Source organism: Aspergillus melleus (genome assembly GCF_016097325.1).
Source record: "Aspergillus melleus strain CBS 546.65 chromosome Unknown contig2, whole genome shotgun sequence".
In the NCBI taxonomy this organism is placed as follows: Eukaryota; Fungi; Ascomycota; class Eurotiomycetes; order Eurotiales; family Aspergillaceae; genus Aspergillus; species Aspergillus melleus.
This window is the reverse complement of record NW_025763371.1, coordinates 4,540,957-4,565,787: the sequence shown is the minus strand read 5'-3', so window position 1 is coordinate 4,565,787 and position 24,831 is coordinate 4,540,957. Positions and strand designations below refer to the sequence as shown.

At 52.5% G+C, this 24,831-nt stretch overlaps 10 protein-coding genes across 10 annotated transcripts; 4 read left to right on the top strand and 6 right to left on the bottom strand.

Moving 5' to 3' along the window:
* Positions 1-112: 112 nt before the first annotated feature.
* On the bottom strand, positions 113-4,610 carry LDX57_004404 (uncharacterized protein; the record flags this gene model as incomplete). Its single annotated transcript, XM_046086065.1, has 4 exons — positions 113-1,297; positions 1,354-1,839; positions 2,109-4,500; positions 4,567-4,610. 4 exons carry the CDS (start codon positions 4,608-4,610, stop codon positions 113-115), a joined length of 4,107 nt encoding a protein of 1,368 aa, XP_045942028.1.
* An 877-nt stretch (positions 4,611-5,487) lies between these two features.
* sed5 (t-SNARE syntaxin) lies at positions 5,488-6,723 on the top strand (the record flags this gene model as incomplete). Its single annotated transcript, XM_046086064.1, has 4 exons — positions 5,488-5,746; positions 5,816-5,997; positions 6,057-6,620; positions 6,688-6,723. The coding sequence occupies 4 exons, from the start codon at positions 5,488-5,490 to the stop codon at positions 6,721-6,723; spliced, it is 1,041 nt and encodes a 346-aa protein (XP_045942027.1).
* Positions 6,724-7,203: 480 nt separating this feature from the next.
* LDX57_004402 (F-box protein) lies at positions 7,204-8,592 on the bottom strand (the record flags this gene model as incomplete). The annotated part of the gene is made up of 3 exons (XM_046086063.1): positions 7,204-7,852; positions 7,927-8,457; positions 8,510-8,592. 3 exons carry the CDS (start codon positions 8,590-8,592, stop codon positions 7,204-7,206), a joined length of 1,263 nt encoding a protein of 420 aa, XP_045942026.1.
* Positions 8,593-9,288: 696 nt separating this feature from the next.
* Positions 9,289-10,488, bottom strand: LDX57_004401 (fungal specific transcription factor domain-containing protein; the record flags this gene model as incomplete). The annotated part of the gene is made up of 1 exon (XM_046086062.1): positions 9,289-10,488. The coding sequence occupies one exon, from the start codon at positions 10,486-10,488 to the stop codon at positions 9,289-9,291; it is 1,200 nt and encodes a 399-aa protein (XP_045942025.1).
* Positions 10,489-11,974: 1,486 nt separating this feature from the next.
* Positions 11,975-12,980, bottom strand: LDX57_004400 (uncharacterized protein; the record flags this gene model as incomplete). Its single annotated transcript, XM_046086061.1, has 4 exons — positions 11,975-12,215; positions 12,275-12,349; positions 12,409-12,696; positions 12,757-12,980. 4 exons carry the CDS (start codon positions 12,978-12,980, stop codon positions 11,975-11,977), a joined length of 828 nt encoding a protein of 275 aa, XP_045942024.1.
* A 3,932-nt stretch (positions 12,981-16,912) lies between these two features.
* LDX57_004399 (YoaK family protein) lies at positions 16,913-17,946 on the top strand (the record flags this gene model as incomplete). Its single annotated transcript, XM_046086060.1, has 2 exons — positions 16,913-17,270; positions 17,330-17,946. 2 exons carry the CDS (start codon positions 16,913-16,915, stop codon positions 17,944-17,946), a joined length of 975 nt encoding a protein of 324 aa, XP_045942023.1.
* A 743-nt stretch (positions 17,947-18,689) lies between these two features.
* LDX57_004398 (M50 family metallopeptidase) lies at positions 18,690-19,678 on the top strand (the record flags this gene model as incomplete). Its single annotated transcript, XM_046086059.1, has 4 exons — positions 18,690-18,875; positions 18,950-19,312; positions 19,370-19,414; positions 19,469-19,678. 4 exons carry the CDS (start codon positions 18,690-18,692, stop codon positions 19,676-19,678), a joined length of 804 nt encoding a protein of 267 aa, XP_045942022.1.
* A 384-nt stretch (positions 19,679-20,062) lies between these two features.
* MgSUC1 (glycoside hydrolase family 32 protein) lies at positions 20,063-21,973 on the bottom strand (the record flags this gene model as incomplete). The annotated part of the gene is made up of 2 exons (XM_046086058.1): positions 20,063-20,430; positions 20,491-21,973. 2 exons carry the CDS (start codon positions 21,971-21,973, stop codon positions 20,063-20,065), a joined length of 1,851 nt encoding a protein of 616 aa, XP_045942021.1.
* A 532-nt stretch (positions 21,974-22,505) lies between these two features.
* LDX57_004396 (uncharacterized protein) lies at positions 22,506-24,120 on the top strand (the record flags this gene model as incomplete). The annotated part of the gene is made up of 2 exons (XM_046086057.1): positions 22,506-22,685; positions 22,756-24,120. The coding sequence occupies 2 exons, from the start codon at positions 22,506-22,508 to the stop codon at positions 24,118-24,120; spliced, it is 1,545 nt and encodes a 514-aa protein (XP_045942020.1).
* A 145-nt stretch (positions 24,121-24,265) lies between these two features.
* LDX57_004395 (uncharacterized protein) lies at positions 24,266-24,771 on the bottom strand (the record flags this gene model as incomplete). Its single annotated transcript, XM_046086056.1, has 2 exons — positions 24,266-24,444; positions 24,576-24,771. The coding sequence occupies 2 exons, from the start codon at positions 24,769-24,771 to the stop codon at positions 24,266-24,268; spliced, it is 375 nt and encodes a 124-aa protein (XP_045942019.1).
* Positions 24,772-24,831: the final 60 nt, after the last annotated feature.

The following is a 24,831-nucleotide window of genomic DNA, read 5'->3' as shown; positions in this document are numbered from 1 at the left end:
AAAGTCACTATTCAATACCTTGATGAACCAATTTCATATCGTCTCAGTTCCACCTCATCTCCCGGAATTGCCGCCCTCCTTTTAACCCCGATCCAACCTGCTATTCCTCTAATTAATACTCCCACTCTCCTAATCCTAACGGCTTCCACTCCTGTCCCGGATAGGCCGTACTCGACATGACGATCTCTTCAGTGGACTCATCCTCCCCTTTCACCGGCAACTCGACCGGCATATCTGTTCGATTGAGCACTCGAGCCTGACCCCGTGTGGGATGATACCCAGTCCTGTCTCCCCTTTCCCCAGACTCGAATTCTTCAGTGGATATACCCCCGGATGCATAAGCAGAGGTAGATTTCTCGTCAGACGGAAAGGACAGTGGCGGTGGGTGACGGGCAATGTCTTCTTCATAGGAGGGGAGTTTGCCGTTGCCATTACTGACATTCGGTCGACTCTCCACCTTAGAAGTGAACACCATATCCTGACTATCCCTGCTAATGCTCCGATTGAGAGCCTTCATCTCCAGCTCCCGCTCAGCTTTCACATGTGCTTGTCCCTGCGCCCTCAACCAGAGCAAGGTCCCGTCTTCCTCCTCCCTCTCTCCGCCTCCATTATCGCCTTCCATGCCCGGAATACTCAGCTTCCATGGCCGCTCCTGGTCGCCGATGCGACTCGTTCGGGGGTTCGATCGGAACGTTCCTAGATGGTAGGCAGGGTCGTTGGGATCAGTCCGCGGTATGACTCTTTCCTGGGGGCGCGGAGCAAAAGCCTTGGGACTGCGGGACCGGAGGTGCAGGTCTTGCGCGTAGCTGCGCTCTGGGCTAGGACTGCGTCCGCGGGAGCGAGAGCTGTGGGGGCGTGAGGTGGGGTTGTCGGGTTGGAGTTGGGGCGTCACGGAGCGATAGAGCGATGGTTGGAGGGAGACTTGGGAGCTGTTGTTGCTGTTGGTGAAGCTGAGGCTGTTGCTGAGACGGTGAATGTGAGGGTTCGAATGGGAGTAGATGCGTGAGTGGGGATGCGAGTATGATTGCGAGTGGGAATGGCCGTACCCCTGGGTCAGTGGGGGACTGTGAAACGGCGTGGGAGGAGATGCTGGACCAGAGCCAGAATCAACATTCAGCGAGACGGCATCGGGCGCAAAATACCCATCCAACGGCGGTGGTTGACCTTGAAAGCTGCGGGGACGAGGGACGGTGAGATGGTCGTCTTTGCCCAGCAGATCTCGAGTGCGGGGAGTCGAAACCGGCAGGTGTTCCATCGACTGCGGCCGATCGCCCTTGTGGCGTCCGAACAGACGGCCCTAGAGATTTAGTTTCGAGTCGTAACATTTAACAGTAGCAACCGTAGTCAACTCACGAGGGGATTTCTTTCCTTGGGCATTGTTAACTGCAGGCGGGGAAGTGACGACGGACGAGGATGAGGCTCGCGGTCTCGATCACGACCACGATCACGATCAGCAATGAGCCTGCAAGGGGCGAACCTGCCAAGCGGCACGGACAGGGAAGAGCGATTTGGACGAAGAAAGAGGGACGGGGAAGCTTCTTTCTCCTCAGCCTCGTCTAGGGACGAGATGGACGAGCGACCACTCGATCCCTGAGGGGGGACAGGCCGACGCCAGTTCTTTGTGGTCGCGGCGGCTGGTTTGCGGCGTAGAGTCGCGGGGTTCTTGGCGATCGCTGCCAGGGGTTTGCGTCGGATCTGACGTTGGGGGCTTTTCTGGCCCTGGGATTGCCGTGGATCGTGGGCTGCGTCTTCATTCAGCGCTGCTACGTCTATGTCTGGCCACAGGTGCATCTCCGATAGTCGTAGATTGCATCGTTTCCCCCGGAATGTCTGAAAGCCCTACAAGATCATTCCATTAGATAGACCCATAGACAAGAGAGTAGATATCGTAATAATCATCTCGCATTCCGAAAGTAGGAAAGAAACGACAGAAAAGAGAAAACAGTAGGTTCAATTACAGTCACAGTCACAGTCAGTCGTGGTATCAATAAACATCAGAAATCAGAGAGAACAACCCAAGCAGATCAGAACAAAACACCGAAGCAGAGACAAGATATATATACTGGAAAACCGATTATTAACCACCGTAAGAGATTTTAAGGCTCTACCTTGTCGCCTCCTCCGCCCTTGAATTTACTGCGGCCCTTGGCAAACAGACTCTTCGCCGTCTTGCCGGCCTGTCCGCCCAGCACGCCGGCCGTGTGCAGCAAGTCTTTCCCGCGCTGCTCGACCTGCTGCTTGTTCATCATCGACCCGAGAGGCGCTGATGGTCGTCGGACGTGACCCGACCCCGACGGCGAAGGATCCTGACCGCCGCTCGTCGCGAAGGTGCCCAGGGAAGGCAGCTTGGGAAACTTGCCGCGGGACCCGCCGAGCTTGGGCTCGCCCGTCGATAGCTTAAAGCTTTGCTCCACCACGTCCGTGTGCTCGGGATGAGCGTGCACGGTGATCTGGATCCAGTGGCTTAGCCCCGTGTCGATCATGCTGAACTGCTCGCGGGTTTCGTTGAATGCCTGCACCCGCTCGTCAGACGTGGACTTGCCCATGATCTCTCGGAACCCCAATGGCGTGGGCCCGGACGAAGTTGACGTGCGCGGTGGTGGTAAGGATACTGGATGCTCGGCAGGAGTCTGGAATTCATCCTCCATGTGCGTGGGGCCTGCCACCGTCTCGGCGTCAACCACTTCAGGCAGTTGTCGATCGGAAGTCATACTGCGGTTGTCGGGTAAAGTCGGGGTAATGATTGACAATCTAGGTTTCTCTGGGGTTGGGTGCTGTTGCTGGTCCTCGTGGTCCGAATAGTTGAGCTCGCGGGTCGCCGGTTGCGCATCTGGCAGGCTGCTGACCTCAGAAGCCCCGGGGAATTGCCCGGGCATCGGCTCAGGGGCAATGGTCTGCAAAACGGCGGGAGGCACCATGTCGCCCGAGGACGAGGATGACTCCCACGAGAACTTCCGCTGCAGTTTATGTTCTGGCTCCGGCCCCGGCTCTCGAGCAGCTGGTGCGGGAACGGACGACTGCTGGGGACTGCCAGGATACAAGTCGTGCGAGGGGTCGGCGGCAGGAATGAGCGCGGGAGCCGCTGACTTGAGCTCCTGAGGGCTAGAATTGAGATCTTCGCTCCAGTACCGTTCGTACTCGCTCGGAATTAAACTCTCTTGTCGGCTTGTCTGCGGTCGGGAACTGTCGTGCGGCTCCCGCTCGTCGGAGGGGGTATTCTCGCGGCTCAAAGAGCGAATGATCTCCTTTCTGAGCCGGTCATTCTCCGTGTCCTGCGGCGAATTGTCGGTGCTCATCGACGGCACGATGACCGGAATGGCAGCGGCTTCGTCGGGCACCGGAGTCGAGCTGTTGCTGAGCTTGAGCGGCGCCGGCATGCCTTCCTCGCCCCTGGTATGCTCCGGCGAGGTTGGCGAAGGGGACCACAGCGCCTCGCGGATGTTATGAGACATTTCGGCCAGGGCTGATGGCGGTGCTGCGTCATTGTTGGTGATCTCGGGCTTCCTGGACGGGCTGTTGCCAGGACTGGGAACGCTTAGGTCTCGACGGTGGCCAGGTTTGAAACCCTTGGGCGGGGTGGTGCTTTCAGGCTCTTCGACGATGGTGGGCGTCCTGCTGTCACTCGTAGTACGCTGACCGATGATAGGGCTGATGACCGACGTGCTATCGCTGTTTGACCTCCCAACACTTTCAAGGGTGCTAGACGGTGTCTCCGGGACATCGAATGCTTGATGCACGACAGACCGGAACCCGAGGGACGGGTTATGATGCAGCTGGTGTTCTGGTTGGGGTTGGGGTTGGATTTGATTCGCGCCGTCCGTCGGGGTCCTGGGATCAGATTCGCCCATGGAGTTTGTGCCAAAACCGGAGGGACGGTTGGCATCCGGTAGACCACCCTTCGGGGTATCACTGCCCTCAGAAAGTCTGTCATTGCCTGACTGCGTTCCTGGTTCCAACGACTGGTGGACCTGCTGATCAGCATGGGCAGTAGTATCTGTCTGCGACGGACCCACTCCAGTTGAATCGCCGGTTGTCAGGCCAGGCCCCGGAGCCTGTGCTCGTTCGGCCGTGTTTCCTCGAAGGCGGTTATAGATCTCAGCGGGACGGACAATTGGAACAGTGCGATCGGCCGAGCGACTGCGGCTGGTGTCGCCGGCATCGTTAACACCTAGCGTCATGACTTGATCCATGGACCGCGATCGATCCATGGAAGGGAGCGGCGGCGTCTGCGTGTTGTTGTCGCGGTCCCTGGAAAGCCCCTTTGAAATGTCCGGGGTGCTCTGGTTCATATGCGTCGATTGTGGAAGCGGGGGAGGCTCCTCGTAGTCGTCATCGTCATACTCGCCGTATTCGTCGTCGCCCCAGTCGTTACCATCGTAGGAGTACTTCTTGGCTTCTACCCAACGCTTGGTCTTTGATCGATTGACATTGGTCTTGAAGGATAGGGGGGTATTGGTGTCGCCACGTGGATAGGGCGACATCGGGCTGCCTTTATTCGAGCTAAGGATTGATCAGCGGGGTATTCTGCCAGAGAACCTATAGAGTCTATCTCAGCATTATACATACAGCTTGTTGAGCTCCGGCTCATAGGGGTTGAATGGGCGAGCCATGGGTGCAGCGGACTCGGTCGGAAGAGCGTGGGATCATCAACAGGAACGGTGGTGTCAGATACTGATCGGCATATGAAACTGCCAAGGGTGATAGAGACGAGGATGACAGGTGAAAGTTGATTGATTCCTCCAGGGGGGAGAAATTCCGAGCAAAGTCGAGCGTCGTAATGGCGCGTGCTTCAGGGAGGGAAATCAACGGTGTTTCACAAGGATGACGTGGGTGGACAAGGCTCCGTTGAAGAACAGCACCGGCTCAGCCACGGCAGAGGGAACCGGGATCGTGACGTGTCGGGGGGGTGTAATTGGGGAGAAAACCCTGCCGTCCCTGGTGTATTGCGCAAGAATTAGGCCCGATCGTCGAGCAGAGCAGGTAATTAACAGGCCCAGCATTAGACTTCTGTTCCCCTGAAAGTAATTAAAGCGACTGCCTGGAGGCTGTGGCTGGGGCTTGTGGCGGGTGCTGTCACGTGGGGTGGAACCGGCGTCTTTGCCTGTTTCGGCGGGCAACGAATTCCCCCGGAGGCATTACGTTTCCAGCCTTCTTGCTTGCTGTGTGCTCTTTTCTCATGATCTGATATGTCTTGCCTGATCTCATCGTCCTAATCACTCCCCCCCCACTGATCTTAGCGCCACTCGTTCAACTTCTTCTCTCCTCTTCTTTGAGTTTAATTTCTCTCCCGTTGCCGACAACCGGACACGTCTCAAGTTGCTTTTGCCTCCTTATCGATTAGATCGATTTCCCCCCCAGACGGAGTATAACCGCATACTGAATACCTCTGGCACGCTGTCTGTGACCCTCACTGATTGGTCGCTCATATTGGTCACTTAATACAAACCAACATTCCTCCACATCCTCTTTGCGACCGTGCTGAACACAATGACCGGTCCGTCCATTCAAGATCGCACGGGCGAATTCCACGCCATTCTGGGCCAGGCCCAGAAACGCATGGCTTCGTCGAAGGTGGGAGCGCAGCGACAGAACCTGCTGTCGGAGACCCAGCGACGACAGGCCAACGGGTACGAGGACGGAAATGCCCCGGGCGGCAAGAGATCGCGGTCGGAGTTTGCCAGGAAAGCGGCTGAAATCGGTCGCGGCATCACGGGGACCACGGCGAAACTACAGAGACTGGCAGAGTGTGAGTACATTCGGACTGATTGGGTGCATGATGTGATCTGATGTCTAATGTCCAATGTGCTGGTTACAGTGGCGAAGCGAAAGACCCTCTTCGACGATAAGCCCGTCGAGATCTCGGAATTGACCTACGTGATCAAACAAGATCTGGCGTCGCTGAACCAGCAGATCGCGGGTCTGCAGGCGCTTACGCTCTCGCAACATCCCAAGTCTAATCGGTCGAAGGCGGACCAGGAGGGAGAACATAATGATAACGTATGTGGGATGAACAAACGGATCAGGTCAACGCTGGTGGCTAATATCTCCGATTACAGGTTGTGGTGATGCTGCAAGGCAAGCTGGCCGATGTAGGCGCCAACTTCAAGGAAGTGCTGGAGGTCCGCACCAAGAACATCCAAGCGTCGCGCTCCCGAACCGAGAACTTTGTATCGTCCGTGTCGTCGAAGTCGCAGTCCGCACTGGATACGCAGCGGTCGGATTCTCCGCTGTATAACCCCTCCGGACGACGAACACCCCAGCCGGGCGGCGCCTCCGATCTGTTGACACTGGAGCCCTCGAACCCGTCGCCGCTGAGTCGTCCGTCCATGCACTCAGACCAACAATTACTGGTGATGGAGGAGGCGCAGTCGAGTAACTCGTACATCCAGGCGCGTGGGGAAGCGATCGATGCCATCGAACGCACCATCAACGAACTCGGTGGGATCTTTGGCCAATTGGCGCAGATGGTCAGCGAGCAATCGGAGATGATCCAGCGGATAGACGCCAACACCGAAGACGTGGTGGATAACGTGCAAGGAGCGCAACGTGAACTAATGAAATACTGGGTGCGAGTATCTGGGAACCGGTGGTTGGTTGCTAAAATGTTTGGAGTTTTGATGGTACGTTTCCGAGCCCTCCCCTCATCCTATCAACTCTCTTGATACGGTAAATACTGACTTGAGACAGATCTTCTTTCTTCTCTGGGTGTTGATCTCTGGATAGAAACACCCTTCCTTTTCTTTTCTTTTTTTTGCTACCCCTAATGATGTATTAATATTGGCACGCATTCGTCACGCTGTGCTTGATGAATCATGCATACCACGCTTATAGCATTGTCTGTCTTTTATCACTTTCTTCATGCTTTTGGCGTGGCTAGAATTTTCACTTCTTTTCTGCCTTCTGCCTTCTTGTTATGTTCAGTTTAGCTGCTACGGTACCTTATTCCTGGGTAAGGATTGTGAAGTAAATAAGTTATTTCTTCTTTTCTTTTCTTTCTTTCCTCGATAGATGACTGTTTTTCTTTCTTACCCATTCAATTCTATACTATGCACATCCTACATTCAACTTATCGCTACCTACCGTCAAACCCAGAAAACATAATCATAGTCAAATTGCCCGCTAGCAAAGGGTATAAATACGTAAATAAGACCCAAGTTTTCCATCCAAATACACTTCCAGTCAACAACCAAACAAACCACCCTCTCAAAAAGAAACATCATCACAAAACTCACACCCCAAGACCACCCCAGACCCATGCAACACCGGCACCTCATCACAAAAATGCGGGATCGCGCCCCGCCGACATATCTCCCTCTGCGCCGCCCCGAACCATATACTCCCCAAACTGGGCAACGGGTAGTCCGAGCCCCCGGAGATGCTATACCGCGCCCCAGCCCTGGTGCCAGCCAGGGCCAGGAACTCGCCTAGATCGGCACGCATGCGCCACATGAACTCGCGTCGGCGGGTCCAGGTGGACGAGGTGGATGAGAGAGATGGTAACGGAGGGGAGGATGAGGGGCTGGATCGTGGGGATAGGGACGAGGAGGAGGGTTTTCGTTTCGTGGTGTTGGTGGTGCCGGAGTCGGCGGCTGCGGCGATGAAGAAATCCATGAGTCGTTCGAGGGTGGATGTTGTGAGGAGTAGGCCGAGCCAGTTCTCGGCTGAGGTGTGTGGGATTTCGGGGGCCATGAGGCGCTGGACGGAGGTGCAGAGGAGGTGCATGCAGTGGTGGGTGGAGAGGAGGATGGTGGTGTCTGTGAATGGGGGAGCTTGGAGGATGGATTGTTGGGAGAGGGGCTGGTTGGAGTCGAGGTTTGTGGCGTTGGTTTCGAGGAAGAAGATCAGGTAGGCCCTGGATATTGTTGTTCTTGGTTAGAGAGGGTCGGATTGATTGATAAGAAAATAGATATAGAGGGGACGACGCACATGGGGTATAGGAGACGGGCTTGCAAGAGCCCGACCGCTCGACTGTATACCACTTCCTTTTGAGTTTTGGAGGAGGACCAGAGCGGTTGAGCGATCGCGTTGGTCTGCAGATGGTTGTTGACGACGTAATCGGCGAGATAGTAGGAGAGTCGGATACAGGTCGTCCAGCATCGCGTGAGATCCGCCAGATATCCAAGTGTATACTCGGGGAGATCGTCGCGCATATCGGTATCGATGCCGGTGTACTGCGGTGGTGGAGGGGGAAAGAGGTCCGAGATGAAGGACAGGTCGTCGCCGGGTGAATCAATCAATTCATCGTATTCCAGATCCTCGGAAAATTGATGTCGTCGTGTGCGACGACGCAGATATTCCTGGGCGATGGCGGATTCATTGCGGTAGATGCGCCGGTGCAGGCGGCGACAAGTCAGGATAAGAGAGTAAATGTCGTAGAGATCGCATTCTGCCAGGATCTGGACCAGGACGTTGGTCGGCAGTCGCTCCCAGAGGGGCTCATTGCGATGTTGAGAGGTTCTGATGACAAGTTAGCACCTAGGAGACGATGAGAGGGTGGGTGAGGGCGTACATGGTTGGCTTTCGCTGACGCGAAACCGAATGACGGGCTCTATGAATGATGTGGCGGAAGCGATGAACGACCGTAGGACTCATGGTTTGGTCGTCCTGCAGACATGGCGATTGTTTAGAGTCTTAAAGGAGGCAGCAGACGTTGCACCATGTCCAGGAATTGTGGTTGTCTTAAACAGAGAGTTTCTAAAAGGACGGTGGCTGAGGATGACTTTGGTTGGCTGCCTGAAGGGCTGAGAGTTGGCTTTACTCCGACCGGAAATTCGTTGGTTCAATGGTGCGGGATACGAGGAAACGAGAATAGAACCAAATCCTGGAGCCGTCAGACCGAATCACAGCCCTTTGGGGCGCAATTGTGGATTGGCTAATCACACTGAAACAGCCTGACCGTGGGAACCGGCCCAACGATGGAGTCGGGAGGAGATGAGTTTCGTCGCTAGGGACCTTAAGGCTGAGCTCTCGGCCAGGAACGGCGTACATCATAGCATGTCAATCACCTTAAATTTAAATTGCTGGACTTGATATTGCGGAGAAGAAACCGGCTTTGGCTCATCGAGCGATGTTCCACGAAATGACGTCGTTACAATCCCCCGGCCATGCAGGTCTATAAGACAGGGTGTTATTGAATGTAATCGTTATTGCTGAAGTCGAAAATGGCCGACGGGGTGTCTCTGGAAGTTACTCCATAATTGCTTGGCTCTGACAGCCCACCGAAAACGGCCCACAGGCGAACTCTGGAACAGGCACATTTTTCGATGTGTTGATCTCGAATTTCCATTTTCACTCACCCCATGCGTCGCTATTGGTAAACTGTTGCAGTAGATCGTCCCACTGACCCCAATCCATCGGGCTGAGTTCAAGATCTTCAATGTCGCCCCCGAAGTCGATCGCCTGAGTGACACCCAATGGCGCGTCCTGAGTTGGTTCGCTCCCCTGAACCACTTCTTGCGCTGCACTATTAGGTGGAGAAGAAGAGGCGATCCGCGAATCACCGACTCCTTGCGTATTCGTCCCTGGACACAATTTGGAGATAATCCAAGGACGGGGTAGCGTCGACTTGTTCTGACGGATTCGCTCCTCGGTGTGTGCATTCCAAGCCTTCACAAGGAGTCGTCGCATTGCAATATAGAACGAGTTTTTCGGTCGGTTCTTCATCTGCCAGTAGTGGTAACGATAGATCTCATCGAGAAGACACCAAGCTCTTCCGGTTTCCTTGTCGTTGACGCGATGGCCCAACTCGTACAGCATGTGTATACAGGCGTCCCACGGGACATGGTTTTCTATATGCCATGCGTATCGCTGGATGATAGTATTTGTTTGAGCTGCGACGGAATTCTCCACAATCTGTAGACAGAGAGAAAACATGTAGTCTCGCTCCTTCTGGTCGACGTTCTCTCCGTTGCTATATTGACGAGGATGATGCGCCGCGAGCCTCATGTGACAGATTATGGTCTGGACGACGAACGACGCCATAAGGTGTAACGGGATAGACCGATCGCAGTGTCGGAGAAATTTCGACTCCAATGCGTCGCTGAGTTCATTGATCGCTTCATCCTTCTTTGCCAGCGTAAGTGAAGGCGAGTTCAGAAATCCCCAGATGCCATTCGAATACTTGCTCACTGTGTACCATCGCTCTAACCATTCTCCGAATTCATTTCGTACCAGACAGAAAATCATCTCGGTGGCGCCGTCGTGCTCGCGAGGGCTCTCTGTCATGCACGGGTCCAGATCGCTGTCGTTTACATTGGAGGGACGTCGCACGTCAGCCCTCATCAGAGAGGTTTGTGCCGTAATGCCGGAGCTCTGAGCAGTGGTAGCGTCTAAGATAATCAACTGAAGCCACAAACGGCGTCGCATTTCTGTGTCGAATACGGATAGACCGTGCTGGGAGCCGTCCCGATGGAGACCGATCCGATGGGCCATTCGCACTGCCACGCCACACAGGGACCAGATAGATTCGGAGTCGGAGAAGGCACGCATAGCAAGCTTTTCTTTGAAGTGAGCGTAGCACCGCCGGGTAGTTGATTGGAACATACCAAGAATAGTAGAAAGGCCTGTAATACCACCATGCTCGAAGTTCGCAGGACGCCTGCCTTTGCCAACGCAAGCTGAGCACCCCGTCTGTATCGCGAAAGAAGAATTGTTTTCTGCTCCCCGAAAGATTCCTGAACCTCTTTCTCGTTTAGGGAGACCACCGCAAGACAGTAAATGGAGAACATCAATGCCTCAAATTCCTTTGAGACGCCTGTCAAGTCCCCCGTGGCCTCGAGTATCTGTTGCTGAGCAGTCGGGGTATGCAAGAGTTTGATTAGCGGATTGACATTCTGGAGAAAAGTCTGCCAGAGCTTGAATATGTGCAATGGGCTGGGGTGTAGTGAGGTTAGGCTTTTCTTCTTCGATGAGTCCAGCAGCATATAGACTTCATCTTGATCGTCTTCAAGGGAGGACATGGAATCACTCTCTGACATTTCTTCTGCTCGAGGAAGCTTCATCAGGTTAGGATCGCTCTTATCGAAGCTTAAGAAGTCGGGCAAGCAAACCTCATTTCGAACGCTCGTCCAAACATTACTATCTTCTAGTTAGCGACGTATCCACACAGCCCAGTCAAAGAAAACTCACTTGTCCATGTAGACAGATCTCCCAGCCCCGGTGATCAATACTCCCGACTCAGCCTGCGATGTCGCCGGAGTCCTATCAAGCACGGTTGCTGGGGATTTTACGCGCCCTGCGGGACCTGAGAAACTGGACTCTGGCCTGGCGGGACTCGGGCGAGCCAAGGCGTGAGCGCTCCCCGAGGGTCGCCTTTTGCGACGACGCGGGGGCAAAGGGGCCTGGTAAACGCATTCGAATCCGCGTTTGGCACAATCTGAACAGGGATGCTTGCGGTCGCATTTGACCTTTCTATTTGCGCACATCACGCACGAGGGCGTTTTGGGTGGGTTTCCCACGGCTGGGGTGGTTTGTTGGGACATCGCGCGATCGGGCAAATCCGCCATCGTGGGCGAATCTAAAAAGACGCGTTTGATCTAGTTGCGGGCTGGTTTCTGTCATTAGTGGATGTATGTCCTGTGTGCATGGATTGTGGGAGGACTTTTGCATCGCTTCTCGGGATGGAGGATGAAGGATGAAGAATGTGGAGATGAGGTGGTTGGCCGGAGTTAAGCGGAGAAACTAAAGCAGGTACAAAAGCGCTGTACTACAACGCCTACATCATCTGGCAGCAAAGCACCAAACACAGAGGAGCCAGATGAAAGGAAGACTTGAATTCCAGTAGGGGCAAAATACTAAAAAGTACAGCTGTTCAAGTTTCCGATATTTCCCATTCTAAACCATCACACATTGCTCATCTCGGTACTGTATCCAGCTCACAATCGGGTTGATTCAGCCCACGGTAAGAGTCCTCGGAGGTGACTTGATGATCGATCTAGCCAAGGTGTCTAGAAGAGTGTGCAGCGTGCCGGGCGAACTAGGAACCAGTGTCAAATACATTCATAGGATATGCATCGTTGATATCTTCCCAGTGCTCCACGGTACCTTCGAACATGCTGTGAGACGCGAGTGCGCGAGTGCGAGCCTCCAGGGCGCGGGCTGCTCTGGCTTCTAGCGCACGGCGAAGATTGCGAAGAACTCCTGCGAAATAACTTTCCGCGGCTTCAAGGTCGTCGAGATCCCGGACTGAGTGAAAGTTCTCGATGCTGACCGCAAACCTATGAGAAAGGGCTTAGTATTTCACATCTTTAGAAAGACCAGTTCAAAAAACACCTACAAGGTCTTCCGCACTGGATCATACTTGTATTCAAAGTCAACCGCGTAGTAGGCGAGTTTGTGGCGGAAAAAGATGCTGTCCAAACGTAGTGAGCAAGATAGAGCTGCCACTTTGAAGATAGGAGGGACACATACCCGATCAATGAGTAAAGATCGTTCTCAAGCTTGGGGATGTCGGCCTCAGACATGTAGTCGAACGCATCGTCCAGGCCCAGTAGGGGGTACTCCTCCATCACGTACAGATGCAGGTAGCCGCCTGGATTCTCCCAACCTTGGTCCTGGAGCATCCTAGTAGAGGTGATGACAACAGGCGTGTGACCAGTATCATAAAGCTGCTGGAAAGTATCGACTTCATAATCAAAAGCCTCGTTGGCACGGTCTATCAAGGCGACTACCTTCTCATCTTCGAGGTCACAGTCCTTGCTGCACCCAGGAGTTAGTTCTATAAAATCAATGCATCAATCTTAGCAAGGGTATACTTACAGGATTCTCACATTGACGAAGACATTCTTTCCGAGAAGAATATCCCGCGCTTTCATAAGTCCCTGGCGTTCTCCGTAGCCGTTGTCCGGTTTCTCCCAAAGGATCCCAGTAAAAAGATACTTGAAGAAGCCCCATTCAAGCTCCTGGCCAACTTTTTGATGCAGGAGGCTTCCACGAGGGAAGTCTCGGCCGTAACTACCACCAACTTCTGGCTCACTACTCATGATGATCGAGTAGAAGCCCAGAAGCTGGGAGCAGAAGGGATTGTAGTATGAGTGCGTGTTTTTGTATCGACAAGGATACACTGGGTTGTCAAGGAAAGGGAAGAAGAATAATAAGAGAATTGAAGGGGAAAGAGAGAAAGAGGGAAAAGGAGGAGGCAGGGGTTGAACAAGAGACAAGTAGTCTTTGTGCCAAAAATCATGTTTCCGTCACTACGAGGCTCATGGTCGTGAATTTCAGCGGACAGTATGTGCGGGATACGTCATACTGGGCATCGATATTCACCGTTATTTGTGTTTGACGATCTGAGATGACACTGAGCTATGGTATGTAAAGACTGACTGGATTTGATAAGCTATCATGATTATGAAGATTAACATCACAGAACCTTGAGAAGTATACAATAAAGTGACGTAGCGGTAAGAGATGACTTCGATATGGGGATATCTATGTAGGCGACGCGGGGGTGGGGAAGGTAAGCAAACCCCAACAAATCTCCTGTCAATGTGAAAGAACGAACTTGCGATTAGTACACTTGTAAGATGGCTAAATTTGGGCCGGGCATTGGGTGGCTTGGGATCATAAGATAATATGGCTGCTAGAACAAGCTGGAAAATACCACACGGTGAATCGATAATGGAAGTACCAACAAACAACCTGGAACAAATAGGTGCTTCTGTTGTACGAAGGCCAAAAACGATATGGTTATGTATGTGCGAGAGGCTCTGTGCGATGTCAAGTGGTATACTCGCTTCTGTTAGGGTAAGCCCTGTCATGTCACTTGCTTGGTTCTTGTTGCGTGAACCTGCAATGCCTACATGGTACCAAACATAGACTGTCGTCTACAGCAACGCCGCAAACAGTTGATTGTCCCCAACGACACCTTCGTACCAGATAACTTGCAAGGTCAAGAAGGACAGATCGCATCACAAAATTGCTTAGAGTCTCCAATAAGCTTCCATCTTCTCATTGTTAGCCCAAAGTTATTTCATGCAGCGCAGCTAACTAAGTAATCGAAGTGGCCTAGGACAAGAAGTGCAAGTGTACCACCCCTACCAATTCAAACTGAATCAAATAAATGAACCATCGACAGCACATCAATTTTTGTCTCGTGGTTTTCGCCAAGTATTCTAGCCCTCCAATGGCTGTCAAACACAAGCGCAACACGATGAAATCGATGACCGATGCTCTAATAACGTGACCATGTTTTCCTGGCAACGAACAATCTCACTATCTCTTATTGGAGCAACATAGTATACTTATTTAGCGCGACAAGCATCAACCTAGATTCCGCAGCAACAGCCTTCCAAAAAGCGGTTTCCACGATGTATGAAACAGCCATATCGGGTATGAGCGGGATTCGCAGCATCATACCAAGACTTACTTGCGAGATGACCCCCAACATCCATTCAAATCAGGGTTATTTCAGTTTTGAGTAGGGTTGAAGGCCCAATAGGAACGCCCAGGCTGCCAATCGTTCCACCAAGACCAATGTCTTGTCCCCCGCAGGCCAAGTCAACCGGAGGGAACATGTTCCTCTGCTCCACTGCCCAGACCTGGAAAGAGCATTCAGCACGGCAGACGGGACGCTCTAGGCGCGTAGACGAGTATTTGCCTTTCGTAGAGAGAAGGACACCCCTCCCTGCGTGACGTACAGGAGTAAGCATCGACCGGGATCCGTGGACGGAAGTGGCGGATCTGATATCCAGTTACTATCTTGGGTGAATTGAGCAGTCAGATCGGCGTGTATGCCCAATGATTTGCCGCGGGGACAAAGGAGGGCCAAGTTTGTCTGCGGTTCATTCCTTCGCAGTTCCTTCAGGGATCAACGTCTTGGATGCGCTTAAGGACTAAATCCTATCGACAGTTCAAGCCAAGCCAGCCTTTAACTGCCTACTGACAGGATCGAAGTCTAATGACCGAAGAACCAATTAGACCAATAATCCTGGCCGTGGAGGGCCTGATAGCCCTTTTTGGTCTAGACAATTGACTGAAAGTCAAAGACCGACAATGCGACAAGAATATCGCAGTCTGGTGATATTTTGGCGTGGGATGATCTGTAGCATTTACCTTGGCACGAGCCCCTTATCTGCCATGGTTATAAGAATGATAATTATTATTTGCCATCCTGCTGGTTAGAGCGGCTCTTATCTCGTCTCACAAAGCTAATCGAGTCCAGAGACAGAGTGCGACAAGCGCAGTGGTGCTTCTTTCTACGTCAATAGTCCCGAGTGACGGTCTCAAGCTTCAGCGATCTAGATGTCCCTCCCGAGACCCGTCAGCTTTCGAGAGCCACCGTGGTCGCCAACGACTTTATCACTGGTCAGGCAAAAATTTCTTCAAGTGACACCTCGTTTTCTCTGCTCTGATCTAGGAGATGCCAAGACCTGCGGTTTGAATTCTGGCCAGCGTGGCTGAGCGCATCAAAAAGCAAAATGCAAACGAGGGATCACCGACGAGTGACGACAGATGGTAAGCTTGAGGCTGTGTTATCAGCATCCACTGTTCGTGATTCTGGGACAAGACTCGCTAGTGAGAAACTATGGACCGCCGGTCGCTGGGGATCATCCCTTGGCCAGTTCTTCTACCGACAGATTCCAGGTGAACTAGACTAACTAGTAAAGGTTCGGCTCCTGCCTGGCGCCGATCATCTTGGCTTCCGGTCAACGTCCACGAAGAGTCCAGACGGGGCGATGTTTTCGTGGAAATCCTCAAACCTGCTTATCTTCTGTGAGCCAAGTGCTATTTTGATTGTAGAGCAAGCGCCGGTCCGGGTTTAATTGAAGAGAGTAGCCCTACAATGGTTTGCATGACAGATGCTGTATAGCAAGCGACGGGCGATTGGATGAAAAGTCCGCCACGATGTTTCATCTCCCGAGTGCTGGGACAAACAGAGTTGATCACCTTCACGGTTCACCCCCAGGGATCCTCTCTCTCTATCCAGACTCCACACAGTCCACGCCAACGGAACCGCTCCGGACGCCAGAAATGATACCATCCCTCCACCTCAGGATCTTGACCGAGTCGGAATCGTCATCACGCCAAGACGACGTCCCAAGAAATCCCACCGGTCAGCAATCCTCTGTTTCCAAACTCCAACCTTCCAACCCCAGAGCACGGAAATGGAGATGCCTGAGAACCAATCTTGGCACCATCCCCCACGGATCGACGGACAAGATAGTTCTGCCGAATCATCAGCCTCCCGTGTTCTCACCAATCTAATTGGAGTCAAGAGATCTTGCCCCTAACTACGGGACCCGAGGGCGGGAGCTCCGGCGACGAAAACTGCATGCGGCAGTGACGCTTGGATGGCGGTGCCAAGCTGGTGCCAAGATGTATCTCTGCGATGAATCCAATGTCGGGTAGATGTGAGATGCCCATGCGTCAGAATACTCAGAGATAGGGGTACCCGATTGTCTCGTTTGGCGGAGTCTGTCTAGTTTTTCTTTTTCTTGCCCATGCTTTTCTTCTTCATGGGTATGTATGTATATGTTTACCCACCGTAATATTTTGGTCCTGTCCCGTCGATATGAGCCGGTCTGCATATCAATTTCGCCATGGGTTGATTTGAAACACATCGTCCGGCGGTGTAACGTCAGGCACGAGTCTGCCATGGATGCTCCTGATAAGGAACCGCTTTGATGGAGGAACTGTCGTTCCGCGCGTGATAGTTGGGCCGATGGCGACAGGATCTTGTCTTGGCACGTCTTTCTATCAATTCTTGGGAGTGGAGAGGATGGTTTGGACCGTGGATATAAACCTGCAGCCCAGTCCTCAAACAGAGCGGATCTCCCCTTTTCCTCAACCGGATCTTTTCTTTTACACAAACGGATATTTTTTTCTACCTCGGCAATCAGATCAGTTATATATCCCAATTTCAAAGAGGCCCAATTGGGACTGCTCTATACTTCAGTAAAGCTCCTCAAAGCAAACCATGCGGCATCCTCCCACATCCCCCAGTGAAGAGATACAGCCGGCTGCGCCTCCCAGTAACCAACTCATCTACTGGGACACACCGGCTGCTCCCAATCCCTCACTGCCCCGTCTGGACGATGAGTCCAAAGATCCAACGGGTATGTGGTCTGTAGGAGGGAGTACGACTGTTTCTCTTTCCGGAAACCAAGGCATCTACTCCGAAGACACCACCTTTCTTTCGACTCTATCCCGACACTTTCGCACAGAGATCGACACCAAGCATACCGATGTCATTCTCATCATCTGCGGTTTTGTCAGTGGACTGATCGACGGACTGTCTTTCAACGCATGGGGCAGTTTCGCGAGCATGCAAACGGGTATGTCTATCTCTCCGTCCACCTACTTAGGACAGCCCCAGCATGCTAACCCAAGACAGGAAATACCGTCTTCATTGCCCTCGGCGCCTCAGGCCAACCAGCCTACCCAGCTTATCTGTGGGCCAAGTCACTCATCGCCCTAACAACTTTCATAATGAGCAACCTCATCTTCATCCACATCTCGCGGCTAATCAACCCTCGCCGGCGCTCAACCATGATCCTCTCCTTCGGGGTACAGACAGCCTGCATCCTCGCCGCCGCCATCCTCGTTCAACTCAAAGTCGTCAGCCCCAAGCCCGAAGACCCGCGCTCCCCAATCGAATGGATGCAGGTGCTCCCGATCTCGCTGCTCGCCTTCCAAGCCGGCGGCCAGATCTGCGCCTCCCGCATTCTCGCCTTTGACGAGATCCCCACCGTCGTGCTCACGACCTTGCTGTGTGATCTGCTCGTCGATCCCAAGCTGTACTCTCGTGGGTGGCGGTCCAATCCGAAACGGAACCGTAGGGTCGGGGCCTTCTTGGCTTTGTTCCTGGGCGCCATGACGGCGGGCGGCTTGTCCAAGGTTACGGATATGTCGGCGAGCTTGTGGTTGGCGATGGGGCTGAAGTTCGCGATTACCATTGGGTGGGTGGTGTGGAAGGGGGATCGGGAAAGGAAGGGGGATATTGAGGGGTGAATGGGTTACTCACCTTCAGTATTTATCCTCTTACGACGCATGGTCTTTATTTTTTTTTGTTCCTCACATGAGCTTTGATGATCGCATGAATGAGCGTTGGAGTACATGTTCATGGCCGGGTTTATTACATACGGAAATGGGCCCTAAAGGGAATTTGTCTTGGGATTTTGGTGATGAACATTGTATGATTGCTTCTGAAGTCATGAAGGAGTGTGGCTCTGATTCCACAGAGGCAATTGTCCTGTCCTTGTTGTGTCACTCTATTTTTTCTCTCTCTCGAATGCCGGAGTTCATGTCGAAGGAGTTCTCTCATGACTTCTATACCCAGTCCATGTCTTTTCTTTTGTGACTTCTCTGATTCTCATGATAACTGCAAAAATTCAAATCAGTTACCATCTGCAGCGCTATGAAGCATAAGCCACCTTGGCCAAAGAAACTCGTTGTGAGCAAATGTCATGTCAAAATGGCAGTGTGAGCAACTACTGACTGCCAAATAGCTGCCTACCGGAGTACAGCTGCAGATAGGGCTGTGGCGGAGAGGCCCCAGCCACGTACCCACCGGCTAAAAATAACCTAAATCCCTTGGCAACTCGCCGCTAAGCCCGATGGGGCAAGTATTTACTCTGGCCGGCAGGGCGAACGCGTAGGCATCAACGCATGTGAGCCACACCACAATAAATATCATTCCTTCCCAGTTTCCTGCTTTTCTGCAGAAAACCCTACTATCGCAAGCAAATCTCACCATGGCGCCTTACTACGAGTCGCTCGCAAAACGAGCCTTAGACGCAGCAGACACTCATGTCGTCAAGCGCGATCTGTCCGTCAACCACACCCAGGCGGTAACTCTAGGGGTAATGGCCGCCTACGTGGTGGTGATCGCGCTCTTGTGGAACCTTCCGTACGTGCGATGGTCGCTGTGGCCGTTCAAGGTAAGTCGTCGAGTTCAGAGCCCTTAATCTCGTCCCAGCAAGTCTAAACGTCGCAACTAATCCCCCAAACTCAGATGCTTGTCATTGCGTTCCATGAGTTCGGCCATGCCATCACGGCATGCTGTACCGGCGGCCGCGTCAAGTCCATCTCCCTTGATCCGCACGAGGGAGGGGTCACGCACATGCAGGGCGGAATCAGTGCTGTCACTCTCCCCGCGGGATATCTGGGCTCGTCGATCATCGGCGCGTTGTTGATTTTCGCCGGGTTTAATATCGTCGCTAGTAAAGTTGCTAGTATCGTTCTTGGCGTTTGCTTCTTGCTTACTCTCTGGTGGGCGCGTCGGGATTGGCTCACTATCATCACTGTGCTTCTGGCGGTCGGGTTACTCGTGGCTTGCTGGTTTATTGCGCATGGGGAGGCTTTGAGATGGGTGGTGGTATGTTCCCCTGTGCCTTTTGACCTTTCCTTTATCGGAGGGCTAACGCATTCTTAGCTTTTCATCGGTGTTATGTCTGCGCTATATAGTGTCTGGGATATCGTAAGTTCGGCCATCTAGTACTTCTGTTCTGCGGAAACTAACAAACAATCAAAGTGTGACGATCTGATCCTTCGGAAAGTGAATACCTCGGACGCCAGCCAGTTTGCCCAAAGATACGGCGGCTCTTCTCGCTGCTGGGGTGTCATTTGGTCTCTCATTTCGCTTATGTTCATGGCCATCGGTATCATTGCCGGGATTGCGGCATTCCACCAGTCCTTCAATGAGCAACAGAAGGACTCACAGGACTTCATTCCGACGCGTTGAAGTTGGCAGGTCAGCTAGTTGTTGAAATGAAGCCACTTGTATTGATTTTGCGAAAGTTGGCGAAGATTCGATCTGATGAAATGGAGGTTTTATGATTCTTATACCCGGGCAGATATGACTAATGAATATTGATTTGTTTTTCGATTCCTCATATTACGAATAAAACCTGGTAGCATCTTACTGTTCTACGGACAAACTGCGTTATGGTCAGACTTGTGCTCTCATGTGTTCTGAGGAGGTCCCGCAGGAAGAACAGCCAGCGCCTGACTCCGTCACATCTCAGCATTACTATAATCTACTTTTCTTCTATGGTAACTAACTGGGTTCTAAGTGAACGAGAGAGATAGAATCAAAGAAAGCCTAAGCATGCCCTAATCAGTCAACTCAACCCTCAAGCCCGTCCCACACCATTCCCCTCACCAAAACAGCCGCCGGCTCATCATGCGAATCCAAACCCTCCGACTCCCCCTCCGCAAAGAAAGCCATTCCAAAACCCCTCTTAGCTAGCGTGTATATCCTAGTCGTGATGACCGTTCGCTCATTCACGAATACCTCAAGAACACTCCCATCGAAGAATGCCTGGATCGAAAGTATCTCTTCTCTGTCTTCACCGCTCGTGTCTTGGGTCGTGAACAGGGTATGCGGGGCGGTTTCAGGGGCGTGGTTGATTTGAGGATCGTGGGGAGTTGGTCGAGTGATGGTGAATGTCTCGGTCGAGGGGTACCAGGAGATTATTGTCTTGGCTGCTGCGTCTTGGGTGATGTTAGAGATGAATTTATACAGTAGGAGAGAGGAGGTGAGTATAGACTTACCAGCACTATGTGCAACGGCAAACCCGACGCGGCTGCAGGTCTTGCCCACGGCGAATTCAGCTTTGATTTCCCATGTCGATGTCTGTAACGAGACTGGGACGGGGCTGTGGAGCTTCAGACCCTGCACTTCAGCACTGAATGCTTTGGTGCGTAGTCTCAGAAGCCGCGGATCAGGTTGTATGCCTAGTGTCCGGATGGTGTATGATCCTGTTCCGTTGGGTTGGGTTTCGATGGAAGTAATAGAATCCAGAGTCGAGTGACGGGCCTTGGTCACATTATCAAGCGTGACCATTTTCAGCACCCGCGGTAGTGATATCATTCCGCTCCATCCCTGTGCATGACGCAGATGGTCAGGGAGGTCTTCCTCTGTGACCCAGCCAAAGACAACATGCTGGGAGGTCACAGGGTCGAAGAAGGAGTTTGCAGCATAGAAACACCCGTGGTCGAATACGCCGGCAAAGGAGTACTGTGCCAGTGGCTTCGAGCTTTCTAGCCCATTGGCTTCAGGGTCCGTTGTGACAGACATCCATAATTGCTGACGTTGAGTTCTTCGGTCAATAGCCTTCGTCTGGTTCATCTGAGCGGCTGTTTCGTCAAAGCGGAGACATCCTTCCGTTCCTGCAACGACAAAATCACGCGTCGCGCCTCGATCATCGGAGAGAGAAACAAGATTCGCAACTTCCCAGTTGGCACCGAAATCGCCAGACCAGCGAGATGGGTAGAAGTTGTTCCCCACGTTGGCCAAGTGTCCGATATACTTCCAGTCGCGGAGATCGTTGCGGGTGACGGTATAGACAAAGACAGTCGGTGTCTCGCCTTTGATACCACCAGAAATAAACCCGAACAGCTGCGAAGAAGGAAGGCCTCTAGCCTCCTGTAGTGCAGGCCAAGGTCCAACATATGGATCCCTCCAACCAGTGACATCGATGTCGGGAGGGGGCTCAGACAGGATAGGATTACAGCTCTGACGTTCCCAGTGCACTCCATCACGGGAGACGGCCAAGCTGAGGGACTCGCATCCTCGCTTATAAGGCAAGGTGTAATGAATTGGAAGGGACGAAACGGATGTATAGATACTGGTGAGTGCGCCGTCCTGTCCATCGATATCGGTAGCCCGAAGGCAGCCAGTAAATACACCGCATTGGTCGTATGGAGCGGAAGGGACCAAGCAAGGCAATGGGGATGCCTTCCAAGAGACCAAGTCTTTTGACGTCGCGTAACCCCAGGAGACGTTACCCCAGTCATTGCCCTGGGGGTTCCATTGGAAAGCAACACGGTAGGTCTCGGTAGAAGGGTCATATCCGAGACCACAGGGGTCATTGAGCCACCCGTGAGGTGCCTTAAGATGGAATTGGGGGCTCCATTGCGAGTGCGAGAGAAGTGACTCGTCTTTGCCACTCTTGAGCTCAGGTCCTTGATTGGTGATCTGCGAGTCACTGTCACGAAGGCCTGTTGCTTGGGGAGGATGGATAAGGGTCGACATTTTGCAAGCCGTGACCACCAATTGGTAACAAGGGATAGGTTGAGAATACTGCAACACTAGGACGTTCCCCAACAGCTTTTTCAAGTTTTATCGTGTCCGTTTCAGCCGATATTCCTTGCCGAGGAAACAAAATGGTGACATAATAAGGTTCGCTTCTTCGGCGAAATACTGGAGGTGAATTCTGGGCACCGGTGTCAGGAGTTTGATTGTGGTTAGGACATCAACATTTCCTTTTTAGGCAGTCAAGAATAAACCCCATGCATGCAAAATATAGACGGACGCTCTCTTGGCTTGACGTATGCCCACGTTGGATGGGAGTTAGTCGGAGTAACGTCGGAGAAACAGAGGGCCATCCGGGGAAAAGGGTCCCTCCGCAGTGTTGTTGCGGGTGAGGACTCCGCCCCAGTCGTCTTAGGGTTTGAAGAGTCGGGGGAGCGAAGCAGAGTATAGGAGTCTATAAAACTGAGTGTGCAGTCACACCACTCTGCTGAGATATCTCTCAGTATTCATCATTTCCTTCGCAACCAGCAGGATGAAATCTCTCGACGCCAAAGAGCAAGAACCAGTCACTCAGCATGTGGACATTGTTCACCAGTCAGGCAAGGTCGTCAATTCTTATCTGATACTGGCCTGTACGGCGTTCGGTGCAGCCTCCTTCATCTTTGGCTTCGATGACAAGATTATCTCGCCAGTGGCAGCACTGGAACCATTCGTGAGTACTTCTATGTCCTGGAAATCATGGAACAGGGGCCCGATACTGACAAGCCAACGCTACAAACCAGGTCGACAAGTACCAAGGCCCGAACGCAGTCACTGGCAAATACGTCTTTAGTGCTCGAAACCAGAACCTCCTCTTCTCCGTCCCCCTTGTCGGATCCATCCTCGGCGGAATGCTTACATCGCCTTTGAATACACGATTCGGCCGCAAGATACCCTTGCTTGCCGCATACATACTGTCAATCGGTGGTGGTATTCTTCAGGTCTTCGCCCCGAACCTCGGAGCCTTCGTTGCTGGGCGTTTCATCAATGCTATCGCTATGGGACTTGCGAATGCTACATCACCACTGTACATGTCTGAGGTAGTTCCTCCAGCCATGCGTGGTAGAAGCGTGACGTCGATAAACATTCTATCTCTCGTGGCTGGTGTCGTGGGGACAACCATCGTTTGGCGGACCGAGCAGCTCGGAGGTCATCAGTCCTACATGATCCCACTGATCGTGCAATGTGTCTTGCCTGCGATCCTGTTGGTGTTGACTCTCCCTCTCCCGGAAAGTCCCCAGTGGCTCGTTAGCAAAGACAGGATGGAACAAGCCTATTGTAACCTGCGGAAGCTGCGTGGGTTCAGCGATACTGAGGTGAGACGTGAGCTGCAGGTTATGAAAATGTGCGAGGACAATGAACGTGAGCTCAGCGCGAACGTGAAGTTCTGGGAGATCTTCAACCGCCAGAACCTTAAACGCACGCTCACCGCTGGGTCGTTTTACTCCCTGAACCAGATCTCAGGGATCATTCTATCAACCACCTACGCCACGGTCTTCTTAACCGAGATCGGCGTTGGTGACGCCTTCACTCTAACCGTGATCTCGTCCTGCTGTACCTTAGCTGGCACCATAGCAGCCCCATTTGTCATCGATCGTGCAGGTCGTAGGCCAACAGCCTTCACCGGAATGTCCGCTCTGTTCATAATCAATGTGATAGCAGGCGGTCTTGCATTTGACACCGGGAACAAGAGCGCAACGATGGGCATCGCCGCTTTATCATTCATCTTCAACTTCTTCTGGGCAGCATCCTTCTACTCCCTGTCCAACCTCATGCCCTCTGAGATTGCCACCGCCAAGCTGCGAAACCACACCATGGCATACACTATAATGTGTGCCCAAACAACTGCTGTGATCACGACCCTGGCTGTACCTCAACTCACATCCGCAGATGCCGCAAACCTGGGTTCGAAGACCTATCTCGTCTTCGCGGGCTGTATGGCTGGGGTCCTGGTCTTTGCGTACCTCCTTATGCCCGAAACTCGTGGAAGGACGTTTGCGGAGATCGATGAGATGTATGATGCAGGGATTCCTATGCGGGCGTGGCGAAAATATGAGACAACGGTGGAATCGAGAACTGCTGTGGCAGATGAGAAGTTGCAGGCTTAGGATTTGGGCACTTGAATGATCATGGTGACCGAAATTATGGTATTAATGGCAATTTGGGGTTTCTGGTATCTTTCATGAATGATCTCGATGGAAAGAAAGTATAGAGAACAAATATTAAACAAAAAGGAATGTACAACTTCCTCCTTCACCTTCTCTGTGTAATGGGCAAGGCGCTTTCCCCGGTCATATCAAAGTTCTGTGCTGCCAGCATGTAGGAGAACCCAATTTCCTTAGCTTTCGCAATCCACTGAGTTGCGTTATGTGTCTCCGTCTCATCTATATCCAACTCCTCGAGATGCTCGTCTACGTATGCCTGCCACTCATCTAGATGCAATTTCATATCAGCGCGATGATGAATATACCGCACTCGATCAGTGTCATCTTTGTCCTCGGTGCTCCTGATCAACGACTCTAGCAGATTCCCTGCTAGCCGCGATATATCAAGGTGCTCGTACCCGCATAGGTTGGTGTGCACTCGATATCTCCCTGAACTACATCAGCATAATCGCAGCCCATCATACCGAGATAAACCGCCGTCGAGGAGCCCTGGAGTCCCTCAATTGTTAGGCCAGCTGACTCCAATCCCTCGTAGACCGTCTCCAAAAGAACTCGTTGCTGTGGATCGATTGCGTCTGCTTCAACTGGCTGCATGTTGAAGAATTGGGTGTCGGATTTACAAATATCCTCCTGGAGAAAATGGGTATACTTCGT